At 43.1% G+C, this 11,659-nt stretch overlaps 1 protein-coding gene across 2 annotated transcripts; it reads left to right on the forward strand.

Moving 5' to 3' along the window:
• Positions 1-968: 968 nt before the first annotated feature.
• Positions 969-11,198, forward strand: BPGM (bisphosphoglycerate mutase; the record flags this gene model as incomplete). Of its 2 annotated transcripts, none has more annotated exons than XM_080701736.1 (2): positions 969-1,569; positions 11,020-11,198. In XM_080701736.1, the coding sequence occupies 2 exons, from the start codon at positions 969-971 to the stop codon at positions 11,196-11,198; spliced, it is 780 nt and encodes a 259-aa protein (XP_080557862.1). The 2 variants fall into 2 exon arrangements, with proteins under 2 accessions (XP_080557862.1, XP_080557863.1); XM_080701737.1 differs by having other exon boundaries at positions 969-1,301; positions 11,020-11,181.
• Between the last annotated feature and the right edge of the window lie 461 nt (positions 11,199-11,659).

The raw sequence follows: 11,659 nt of genomic DNA on the forward strand, positions 1-11,659 counted from the left end.
TTAGGTAAGTACCATAGTTGGGGTTAACGCCACTTAAAATTACTTGTAATGAAGTCTGAATATCGAACCAGTGAATCTTGTATGCCTTAGATTTACTTGTATATGGTGTAGTGTGTAGTATTGAAGAGCTAGTTGCCACTAGTCAGTGCTATATACTAGATATATGTGGTGATTTATTGAGTTAACATATTTAATCACTTTTATAATAATATGACACTGAAGCCAGGCGTGGTGGCGCACGCTTGTAATCCCAGCATTCGGGAGGCTGAGACAGGAGAATCGCAGTTCGTGGACAGCCTCAGCTACTTAGTGAGGCCCTCTGCAACTCAGTGAGACCCAGTTTCAAAATAAAGAATAAAAAATAGGGCAGGGGGTATAGCTCGGAGTTCAGAAGCCCCTGGGTTCCATCCCCAGACCTAAAAAAAAATTTAAAAAAAAATGACACTGGTAAACACTTTTTTTTTCTACCAGAGGAAAAATAAAGAATCATGACTTCAGTGCGGCATCAGCTACAGGAGCCGGGAATTCCCAGCTACTAGTTGTGTTTTTAGACATCTATAACCCATCCAACTAAATCTTCTCTACGTTAGCATAAACTCCCTTTTTATCTGGCAGAAACAGTGTGTCATTAGAATGAAGTGTTCTGTTATTTCACATAATACAATTAACATACTATCCAGTCACCAGAAAATTGAAGTCAGTGCGGTTGTCTGTAATTAATTATCTGGAGAATAGGTCTGTATGCCTGTATGCACCACCGTGTATGAATACCGGACATCTGACGTCAAACAGTTCAGAGGAATTTCAGTTTATTTTAGAAGCTGGCTGTTGTAAAATTGGGCTTCCATTCCTAGGTAGTCATTTGAATGAAGAATATAATCTGTATTTTTTGTTTTTCTCTTCCTAGATGTATTGCTGCCCTTGAACAGTATCCCATTTGAAAACGTCAGGAAAGCTCAGCCATCAGTATGTCCAAGTACAAACTGATTATGTTAAGACATGGCGAGGGCGCCTGGAATAAGGAGAACCGATTTTGTAGTTGGGTGGATCAGAAACTTAACACTGAAGGGCTGGAAGAAGCTCGGAACTGTGGGAAGCAGCTCAAGGCACTAAACTTTGAGTTCGATCTTGTGTTCACATCCATCCTTAACCGGTCCATCCACACAGCCTGGCTGATCCTGGAAGAGCTGGGGCAGGAGTGGGTGCCCTTGGAAAGTTCCTGGCGTCTCAATGAACGTCACTACGGAGCCTTGATTGGGCTCAACAGGGAGAAAATGGCGTTGAATCACGGCGAAGAACAGGTGAGGCTCTGGAGAAGAAGCTACAACGTGACCCCGCCTCCCATCGAGGAGTCTCATCCCTACTACCATGAGATCTACAACGACCGGAGGTACAAGGTGTGTGACGTTCCCTTGGACCAGCTGCCAAGATCTGAAAGCTTAAAGGATGTCCTGGAGAGACTCCTTCCCTACTGGAATGAAAGGATCGCTCCTGAAGTACTCAAGGGCAAAACCATTCTGATATCTGCTCATGGGAATAGCAGTAGAGCCCTCCTGAAACATCTGGAAGGTACCAGCTTTACATACTATCTATTAGAGGCAGCTAAGTGTCATAGGTAGGCCTTAATCTAGAAATTAAGTAATGCACTGTGTACATAACAGACATTTCTTTTCTATGCCCCTCTTTGGATTTAAGAAGCAACTCATCTGCAAATTAAAATTCCTATGCCTTCAACATTCACAGTATGTGAAGCAGAGGTTTTCAGACACTAGAGCGTGGGAGTCACCTGGGTAGCGCCTGACACAGGTAGCAGGTCCTTCCCTGGAAAGATCAGGCAGACTGAGGCACGGCCTGAGAACTTGCATCTCTTAAAAGGTTCCAGGTGGTGCTGATCCTGCTGCTGGGGTTCTGCGCTTTGAGAAGAGCTGATCCAGGGGATTACATGGCTTTTGTTGCCGTAAGATGGAAAGAGGCTAAGAAGGGAGGAGATTGTAAAAACGGCGGCGAGAGCAAGTGTGAGTTTTTAAGTTAGGTAAATTATCTGGACTTCAGATTTTCCTGCTTTCTTCCAACTTCCAGTTACTTTTCTCTTTTTTCTTTTTGTGGTGCCGAGCATAGAACCCAGGGCCTGGTAAATGTTAGGTGGCACTGAGCTATACCCCAGCCCTTTCTTCCAACTTTCAACAATTGTGGCTGTGTTTTCCGACCTGGATTCCTAAGCAGTTCTCTTATTCCAGTTCTTCTTTTCCCAGTCTTTGGCTGAGAGAAAGTTCTGGAGGAAGAAAATAAGGCCATAGTTGTTTTTTTAATTGATCTCGCCTCCATAAGTTTGGAGCTACTTGAGGTTGCATTCTGGAATGTACTGTTTTATTACCTTCTGTTTCAATAACACGGACTCTTTCAAGGACTGCGGTTTCTCACCCTGGGCACCTGTTCTTACTCCCCTCTCTCTCTTCACTAATCCAAGATGGTGGTGCCATGTGAGGGGCCTCCTGGCTGGGTTTTCCTGTCTCCCTCACATGGCCGAGTGGATTAGCAGGCATGTCTCCATCATGCCTTTTCATTATTCTTCACTTTCTATAAGAGGCTCTGAAAAAAATTAAAAAGGTTGGTATTATTAGCGGTTTAAGTGGGAATAGGTTATCGGGAGCAAAATGAAGTGATCTTTATGAGATTTCAATGTAAACTTTTTAGCATGTGCTTATTTTGCCCTAAGTTTTATAACATGAACAAGAACCAAATCACTTTTGAATACCTGACATTTGTTAATTTTGAAGAGTAGATCTAAAATCTATAGACTTTACTACCTTTTAAGAACTTTATTGGTTAGGCATGGCAGAGTGTGTGTGTGTGTGTGTGTGTGTGTGTGTGTGTGTGTGTGTGTGTTCATGCATGTGTTCTCAACTCTATAAAGGATTTTCTTTTAGAAAACTCAGATACTTGTTTAAATGACAGATGACTTAATCATTAATAGACTGTAATAGTTTATTGTTTGAAGAGGCGTTAAGGTTTCTCTTAGGACCAAAACAAACTGGAATTCAGAATTATGAAGTTTCTGCCAGGAAATAGATTCTATCCAAGCACGCCGACCCCTTTTTCAGAAGTGGGACTATGATTTCATTTAAGGCCAGGCTCCTTTCCCCAAAGGAAATACCCCTGTCTCCATTCTTCTTCGTAATCTTCGTTTTTTCCCCCCACCCTTAGCTGAGAAATCCTTCCTTTAAAAAAAATTAGAAATAAAAGCCCCCTGCTGTTTAAAGCCATTTACTCTTCACCCACCTTCAAGTTTAGATTCCTTAAAGATTAGTCTGCAGCCCTGGCCACAGCTCATTCTCCAGACACCCTGTACTGGTGTGTTTATAATTTCACTATTTTAAGGGAAACAGGAAGAAAGTTTAATGAGTGGTCCTGGGAGACTGTCATCACTCTTTCACTGGTGGGGATGGAGGAAACTGCCTTTAAAGGATAAAGTTTGACACAAAAGAATTTCACTTTTTTTATTTAAGGGAATTTTTTTTAAAGCGTCTGTAATTTATTGGAAAAATAATCAAATGGTATACCTGCTTTAGAAACCTTCAAAAGGGTTCAACGTGCTTACCATCTGGCATTCTGGCAGGCCCACTCCTAGTATATACCTGTATTTGTTTTCTCGTGGTGCCACAAGAACAAAACACTGGGTGGCTAAAAACAACAGAAATTTATTTTGAGAACTCGAAGCCCCAAATGAAGGGGTTGGCAGAGCAGTACTGTGCAGCTCCAGGAGAGACTTCGCTGGCCTTGTCTGGCCTCTGGGGCTTGCCGGCAGTCTTTGGTATCCCATGGTCTGTAGGAGCACCACTCCAGCCCCCCACTTCTCTTGACATTCTTTCTAAAGCTCGAGTGTGTCCTTAGCCCCGATTTCTTTCTCTTTTTCATAAGAAAACCAATAAAAATGAATTAGAGCCACCCCAGTGACCTCATTTTAACTTGATTATTTCTTTGATCCCGTTTTCAAATACAGTTACATTCTGAAGTCCTGGAGGTTTGGAACATCAGCATATTTGCGGGGCGCAGTTGAACGCATAACACTATTCAAGAGAGATTAAAGTTTCCACGCAAAATGTTGTACATAAATTTTCATAGCAGTATGTTCATAATAGCCCAAAGAGAAACCCAAATGTTCATTAAATACTGAATGGGCAAATTAAATGTAGCATATCCAACGGGATACTGTCCAGCAATAAGTAGTGAGGTGTTCATAAAGGCTGGAACACAGACGTGCCTTGAAATCATTACGTTTTGTGGAAGAAGCCAGTCAGAAAGGATCCCAGAGACAGGAGGATCATGCAGGTTCGAAGCCAGCCGCGCGCTGGCTTAGGAGACCCTGTTTCCAAGTAAAAATGTAAAAATAGGTCTGGGAGTGTAGCCTGGAGGTAGAAGGGCTTCCAGGAACCCCAGTGCCACAAAAAAAAAAAAAAAAAAAAGGATCCCATATTAGGTCATAGATTTCCATTTGTACAAAATGTCCAGAATAGGACAGAGTGTAGAACAGCAGTTGTTGCCTAAGTCTAGAGGTGGTGGAAGAGAGGAAGGAGATTGAGAATAGCCTGAGATCACAGGTTCAAGGCCATCAATCCCTCTGACTTAGACTCTGTTCTAGAATAAAGCATAAAATCGGGCTAGGGGTATAGCTCAGAGGTTGAAGGCTCTTGGGTTCAATCCCCAGCATACATCTGGGCGCATAATCTTGAGTGCACACACACACACACACACACACACACACACACACACGAGCAGCAGTGCTAGTCCTGTTGTCTTGTATGCCTAACCTTCCAGAGCTCAAGTTACAGGCTTTTGTATGGTATTTGATAAATTTCCAACATAAAATATTTTGTTGAGTTTAGACACTGACTCTCAAGTTACAAAATTAAGTGAATTTTCTTTATTGTGATAGTTCTTTTTTTTTTTTTTTTTTTTTGGCAGTACCGGGGATACATTCTACCTCCGAGCTATACTCCCAGCCCTATTTTTTTTTTTTTATTCTTTATTTTTGAAACAGGGTCTCACTAAGCAGCTGAGGCTGTCCGTAAACCATGATCCTCCAGTCTCAGGCTCCTGAATGCTGGGATTGCAAATGTGCGCCACCACGCCCGGCTGTGATAGTTCTTAATGCTTTCAGAGACCATATTTTTCAAAGGCCAAAGAGGACATCAAATATATAGAAAGAAAATTCCTTCTTAAGGGACTTTGCTAATTTTTAGAAAAACGGATTATTACCTAGACTACACTGGCATGTCCAGGATAAAGCAGGGCCACCTCTTAGTGGTTCAGACACACTTCTCACAAAGCACTAGGAAAACCTGCACGGTGGGCTTATTAGTTAGTGCCTGGAAGCATCCTGTTCTGCTGGGTTCCTAACCAGCCTCTGCTTCTCTCTCTGTGGCTGGCATAGCCACTTCCTGTTTATCTCCTGCTGGTCAGCATTGAAGGAAAAGCAAGGTACCACACTGAGCATGAATGCAGCTGCACCTTGCCAGGGCGAGTAGATTGTTTAGTCTGGGGTCAAGCACAGGATTAGGCAGTGTCAGGTGTAAAATAAGAATGCAGGCAAGACAGTAGACAGACTTCAGAATTGTGTGCAACTGCGCACACAGCAAGGAGAGGAAGTGTGGAGAGGAAATTAGAGATCTGGGGAGGAAAGGTCAGCTGGGACCAGCTGTGGGGACGGGGCCAAGGAGTTAGTCACCTTTGGCATTTAGTTAGTGCGATATTTTCAGAAGCAGCAAGTTCAAGCCTCCCTTCCGTGAGGCATATAGTTGCCTAGTGCTGTGGTTAAGCCTTCTTGCATCTAAGTACATTAGGATTATACAAACCTTTATTTTTAAATATTAGGGGTCAATTTAACGATAAAATTAAGTGTACGTACAGTGGGTTCTTCTCTCTGCCTTATTCGAAATTTAGAAGCTATTATTCTATCATGTTACAATATCCAAAGAACTTATTTCCAGTTGTTTCCCTGGCTTAGCTTTATTGTACACGTGTATAGCATTCAAATTTTTGCATTCAAGTTTTAAAGAATTAAAATTAGTCTAGGCATCGTGGCACTTGCCTATAATCCCGGTACTTGGGAGGCTTGACAGGAGGACCCCAGGTTTGAGGCCAGGCTCAGCAACTTAGCGAGGCCCTGTTTTAAAATAAAAAGGAGTAGGGGTATAGCTCAGAGGTAGAACCCCTGGTTCAGTTTTTCCACTACTGCAAAAAAAAAAAAAAAAAAAAAAAAAAAGGAGGAAGAATTAAAAATAGGTAGACCATCTCTGGAATATATAACCTTATCACAAACTGTCAGTAAAATGGGGAAGTGGATGGGACCCCACAGTTAAGGAGTTGACTAAAGTGGTTTCTCTTTCTTTTTCTAATCCCCAAATTTATATATTAGAGTTGTGGTTTCCTCCTGTCCTATGGCAAATCTTTTTATCTCCCTGACTGTCTTTTTTTCCCATTTCCCGAAGCTCAGATTTTTGAGCAAACAGTTTGGAGGAAAATGAAACAATCTGTAGAAGGCATTTCATCTGCATTGTTCACGTGATTAGTATAGATGTAAATGACTTTTTGCTCAAGGCTGAGAGCCTTTTGACCCTCTTTTTTTTTTTTCTTTTCTTAAGTTTATACTGAACACAGTCTTAAAGTTTCAATAGCAAAAGACTAGATTTAGCTGGAGGGTCCAGAAAGCTAGGATTCACTCAGTGAGCCGTGTGCTCTGGGTCCACTGAATCAAGGACCACCGTGCTAGCATGTGAGTTCGACACACAAGCCTTGCCTATTATGGAGCTTACTGTTTTTTTTTTTTTTTTTTTTAATCTTTTCCTGAAATATAGCCGGCTCTGTGCCTCAGTCTTTGGAGTGCTTTTATAGATAGCTGTTATGCTTTGGAATTTTAAATTAAACCTTTTATTCCTTCTAGCCTTTCAACTATTAAATGAAGTTGTGCAGAGTGTGGTGGTACACACTTGTCACCCCAAGTACAGTGGAGGCTGAGGCAGGAGGATCATAAACTGAAAGCCAGCCTGGGCAATTTAGCAAGACCCTCTCTCAAAAATAAAGGGCCGCCCGGGACGTGGTGGCGCACGCTTGTAATCCCTGCACTTGGGAGGCGGAGACAGGAGGATCGCGCAGGTTCGAAGCCAGCTGTGCTGGCTTAAGAGACCCTGTTTCCAAAAATAAGAAAGCATAAAATAGGTCTGGGAGTGTAGCCCGGAGGTAGAAGGGCTTCCAGGAGCCCCAGTACCACAATAAACAAATAAATAAATAAATGGCCAGGATGTAGCTCAGTGATAGAGCCCTTGCCAAGCATGTACGAGGCTCTGGGCTCAATCCCTGCTACTACAGAACAAATACAGTTGTACTTATTTAGTGGATCATATAACTCTCTCTGTATCCTAGCAGCCAACCCATAATATTACTACTAAGGGTTGAACAAACAAACATTTATTAAATTCTTGCAGGGGTAAGACACTATCTTAAGAGCCTGGATCATATAGGATTGGATAAAACCGTTCCTGTTCTCAGGGAACTCCTAATCCTGGTGGCAGATGCCAGCACATGGACAAGCACCTCTCACGGAAGGCAAAATGTTTAGCCCTGCAGTTGATGTAAATGTGCAGTTGATGTTAATGTGTGGTCCCTGTCTCCACCATAGTAACTCGGGGAGGACACCTGCAGATACAGATTTGACTTTCTTTAGTTGGTCCTTTGTGCATACGATAAAGTCATTTCAATTTCTCACCATTTGGGAATTGAGTTATACCCCTTTGACTTTTCCCCAAAATTTTGCTTACTTTTTACTTAAAATACAGTCATTTACATTGATTGCCGTTAATTCCAAGATGCTTCTACATGAAGAGTCAACGATTACAGGTGACAAGGATATGATGGCTCCAGAGGGACCATGATGGAGAGGAGTAGATGTAGGCTGAGAACTTGGCGCCATTTCTCCGTAGAACATTCTTAGACTCTGTATAAAATATCTGAGCCAGTTATCAGACAGGGAATGGGATATCTAGCCACTCATTTTAATTTTCATGTGGTGTTTCAGGGAAGGTGTTTGTAATAAAATATAGCATTGATTCCGTTTAGTTTAACTCAGTGCAGGTGCATTATCCTAGACTTAGGAGTTCTGTTTGCTTAACTTTCTTAGGATGAAAAATGTTGCTCGTGCCAGAGTTTGAGTAATGAGTTCACTATGGTTTTTCTTAATTTGTTATTTTTAAATTTCAGTCACGTAAGTCTCACTGACTGATTATTAACCAGTCTAAGTGTTCTAAATACTTGTAAGTAATTCATCTACTGTGTGAATGGCCTGAGCAGTCATTAAAGTGGAATGTTAACTTTATTTATTGGAAACACTTGTGTTTTTGTTGAGCTTTCCTTCTACTTGGAATATGGAACTTCTGGCAGCCTTTGTTTGGTGGGCTTGCACTAAAGCGGGTTGTTAGCCATAGGTATGAGTTTGAGAATGGTGCCGTTGAAGAGAGGAATGAGAATGAACGGTGTCGTTGGATCTGGTTAGATCTGAGACGGTGGTCAAAAAAGTGAGCCCCATGTGTGCCCCTTGCCTCATACCTAGCACTTGTCTCTAAAGTCACAGACATGTCCCCTGAGCCTGGCCCAGCACCATCCCAGTACGTTAGTTCTTTCAAAGGGCTTAGGCAAACCTGTTTATTTTGTTTCTGGTCCTAGGAACACCAGGTGGAATTGCTAGGTCATGTGGTAACTTTAACTGTTTGAAGAATTGTGAGACTTTTCCAAGGAGACCTCAGTCTTTTGTACTGCTAGTTTCACAGTGTATTGTGGCTCCAGTTATTCTACATCCTTGCTAGGAGAGACCGTCCTGTCATTTCATTGGAGGTAAAATCCTGGCCCCGGTCCCAGTCCTTCTTAGTGTGCTATGCAGACAGAAGGTCCTGTGCTACCGGTTAAGTTGGGCGGGAGCCTCTAGAGCTTCCCTGGACTTGGTAGGGAGGGAGTTGGATTCTGCAGTCTCGGTGGTCACCTGGCTCTGAGCCGCATGCTCCTGAACGCCCCTGCTGCTCTCTCCAAGGGATGCACCTGGCAGCTGCTGCACGGTCTGCCGACTTTTCTGTCCTGATGGGCCAGGGGGCTCTTGGAATTTAGAGCAGTCATCTCCTGGGTAAACAGCTGGGTGTCCGGACTGGACATATCTGCTCTTGCCAGCTTTAGTTTGTGGTGGTAATCCTGTGTAAGGTTTCAGTGTGAGAGTGAAAGCTGGGCGGGGCAAGACAGTGACTTAGCAGTCCTCCCTTAAAGTCTCTGCTTAGAAGGAAATTACTAGAAAGGGGAGAAGGAACGCTGTGCTCTTTCTCATGTATGTTCTCCTTTAAGCCTCTCTCTCTCCCACGACCTTTTGTAATGCTGGGAGAGGAAAGGCTTCCCCTTCCTCTTGACAGAGGGATTCGAGGCCTCAGCTTGTACACTGTCTGTTGACGGGGAAGGTGGAGATGCAGGCTCTTTTCATTGTTTCGGAGCCTCTGGGTTCTGTATTCTGTATTTGCACAAAAGAGCTGTCAGTAGGCCTTTGTGGCATCGGCCTGCAGTTGGAGTGAAGAACCAGCCCAGCAGTAAGGGCCAGGGCAGCACTTCCTCGACTGTTGGCTGGTGCTTCGGGTCATGACCAGTAACTAATTAAAATGGCAAAGTACACGCTTAACTAACCAGTAATCACTTCTGCTGCCACCATCAGGCAGAGAGGAAGGAACCCTTGGACTCTTCTCAGAACTCCCCTTGCCCTGGATCCTTTCTATTTTATTTGAAAGAGCGTATGTTTAGAATTTACAGGTCCATAGAATTAAAGCAGATAAAGTTTTAAAAGTAATAATTAGAATATTTTAAATTGGATCAGCTCTTATCTCTTTTCCTGTTTTGAACCCCATGGAACTTGAAAGCCGTTATATTATGTGGTGGGTACAGATGCCCAGGTTTGGATGCAGGCTCTGCTGTTCACTCTGTGATCTGCAGTTGTTTACTTAAACTCTCTGTGCCAGAACTTGTTACATGGAGAAAATATTAGCCTCATAGGAGGGTGCGGATGATTAAATGAGTTAATAGCATAGAAAGTGCTTAGAAAAGTACCTGTCAGCCGGGCGTGGTGGTACACGCTTGTAATCCCCACGCTTGGGAGGCAGAGACAGGAGGATCGCTCAGGTTCGAAGCCAGCCTTGCTGGCTTAAGAGACCCTATTTCCAAATAAAAATATAAAATAGGTCTGGGAGTGTAGCACAGAGGTAGAAGGGCTTCCAGGAACCCCAGTACCACCAAAAAAAAAAAAAAAAAGTACCTGTCATGTAGTATATCCTCAGAATGTTTATTGTTAAAGGTAGTTATGGTAATAAAAAAGTAACAGTACTATCACTAAAATGTCTGGACTCTTCTGGCCCAGGTTGAACTGCCTGTGACTCGCTTGTGTTTAAAAGGATTGAAGGTGCCCTGTGTGCCAAGTGTATCTTATAGCCCTCTGCTAGCAGCTGGGTGTGAAGGGAGAGCAGGAGACCCAGGCCTGCTGACTTAAAGTGCTGTGAAGGTCTTTCCTGATTCCTCAGGGCTCTGCCTCCTCACCCTGAGGGGAGAGCTCCTGTTTGACTTGGTCTAGCCCGGGTCTTCCCGGTTCACTTACAGCTGGAAAACCAACCACATTCTAATCAAATGGACTGGATTTAGAGATTAACACGAAGTCCTGATTTTAAGACCAGCACTGAAAAGTTTCATTGCGTTCACATTTATATAGGAAACAGGTAGAAGCAGGTGGTTCCAGAAGGTCTTTAAGCTTTTTTTTTTTCTTTTCTTTTAATTTTCTGGAAAGTTCCTAGCACCTGAAATTGTAGCTGGAACCCCCTCATAGCGCCTGGCATGCTTTCAGCCATACAGTTAATACGGGACAAAGTCAATGAGCAGTTAAACAATTACACAGAACTTCCTCTCACTTGAACACATGTCTTTAACACACGTCTCTTCTTCTCTTGCCAACAGGTATTTCAGATGACGACATTATCAACATCACTCTCCCTACTGGGGTCCCCATTCTCTTGGAACTGGATGAAAACCTGCGTGCCGTCGGGCCTCACCAGTTCCTGGGGGACCAGGAGGCGATCCGGGAAGCCATTAAGAAAGTGGATGATCAAGGGAAAGTGAAGCAACACAAAAAATAAAGTCCCCGGTGTGACCAGGAATCGATGCAAACGTAGTGGCATGCAGTGCGTTAACGGGTGCTGATCTCTCTTTTTTCCCAACTTTCTAGATTTTTCCAGGGCTAGGCTGCACGGTAGAGTTTGTAGAGGTAACTAGGTCAATTTTCCTGGCCCTGGTAGGGCGTTAGAGTGGGATAAGCCTTGGGAGTTGGCTTCCCTGCCGATCCTGTTTGAATTAGCCACAGCCTAGCAACCAGTGGGGTTTTTAATTAAGGTTGTTTTGTTAGTTTCTGAGATGGAGAATAATTAAGTGGAGATAAAGTTTAAGGTATTGATCCTTCAGTAAGTCATTATTGAGACACCACTGATGGACACTATTCCAGTAAGTGCACTTTTTATTTAAGACTTTGAGATGATAGTAAGGATTCTAGGTAACACACTGTATAGAAGTATTTATTACTAGACTCTTCCTCTAGGAAAAG

This window comes from Muscardinus avellanarius (genome assembly GCF_963383645.1).
Source record: "Muscardinus avellanarius genome assembly, chromosome: 9".
Taxonomy (NCBI): Eukaryota; Metazoa; Chordata; class Mammalia; order Rodentia; family Gliridae; genus Muscardinus; species Muscardinus avellanarius.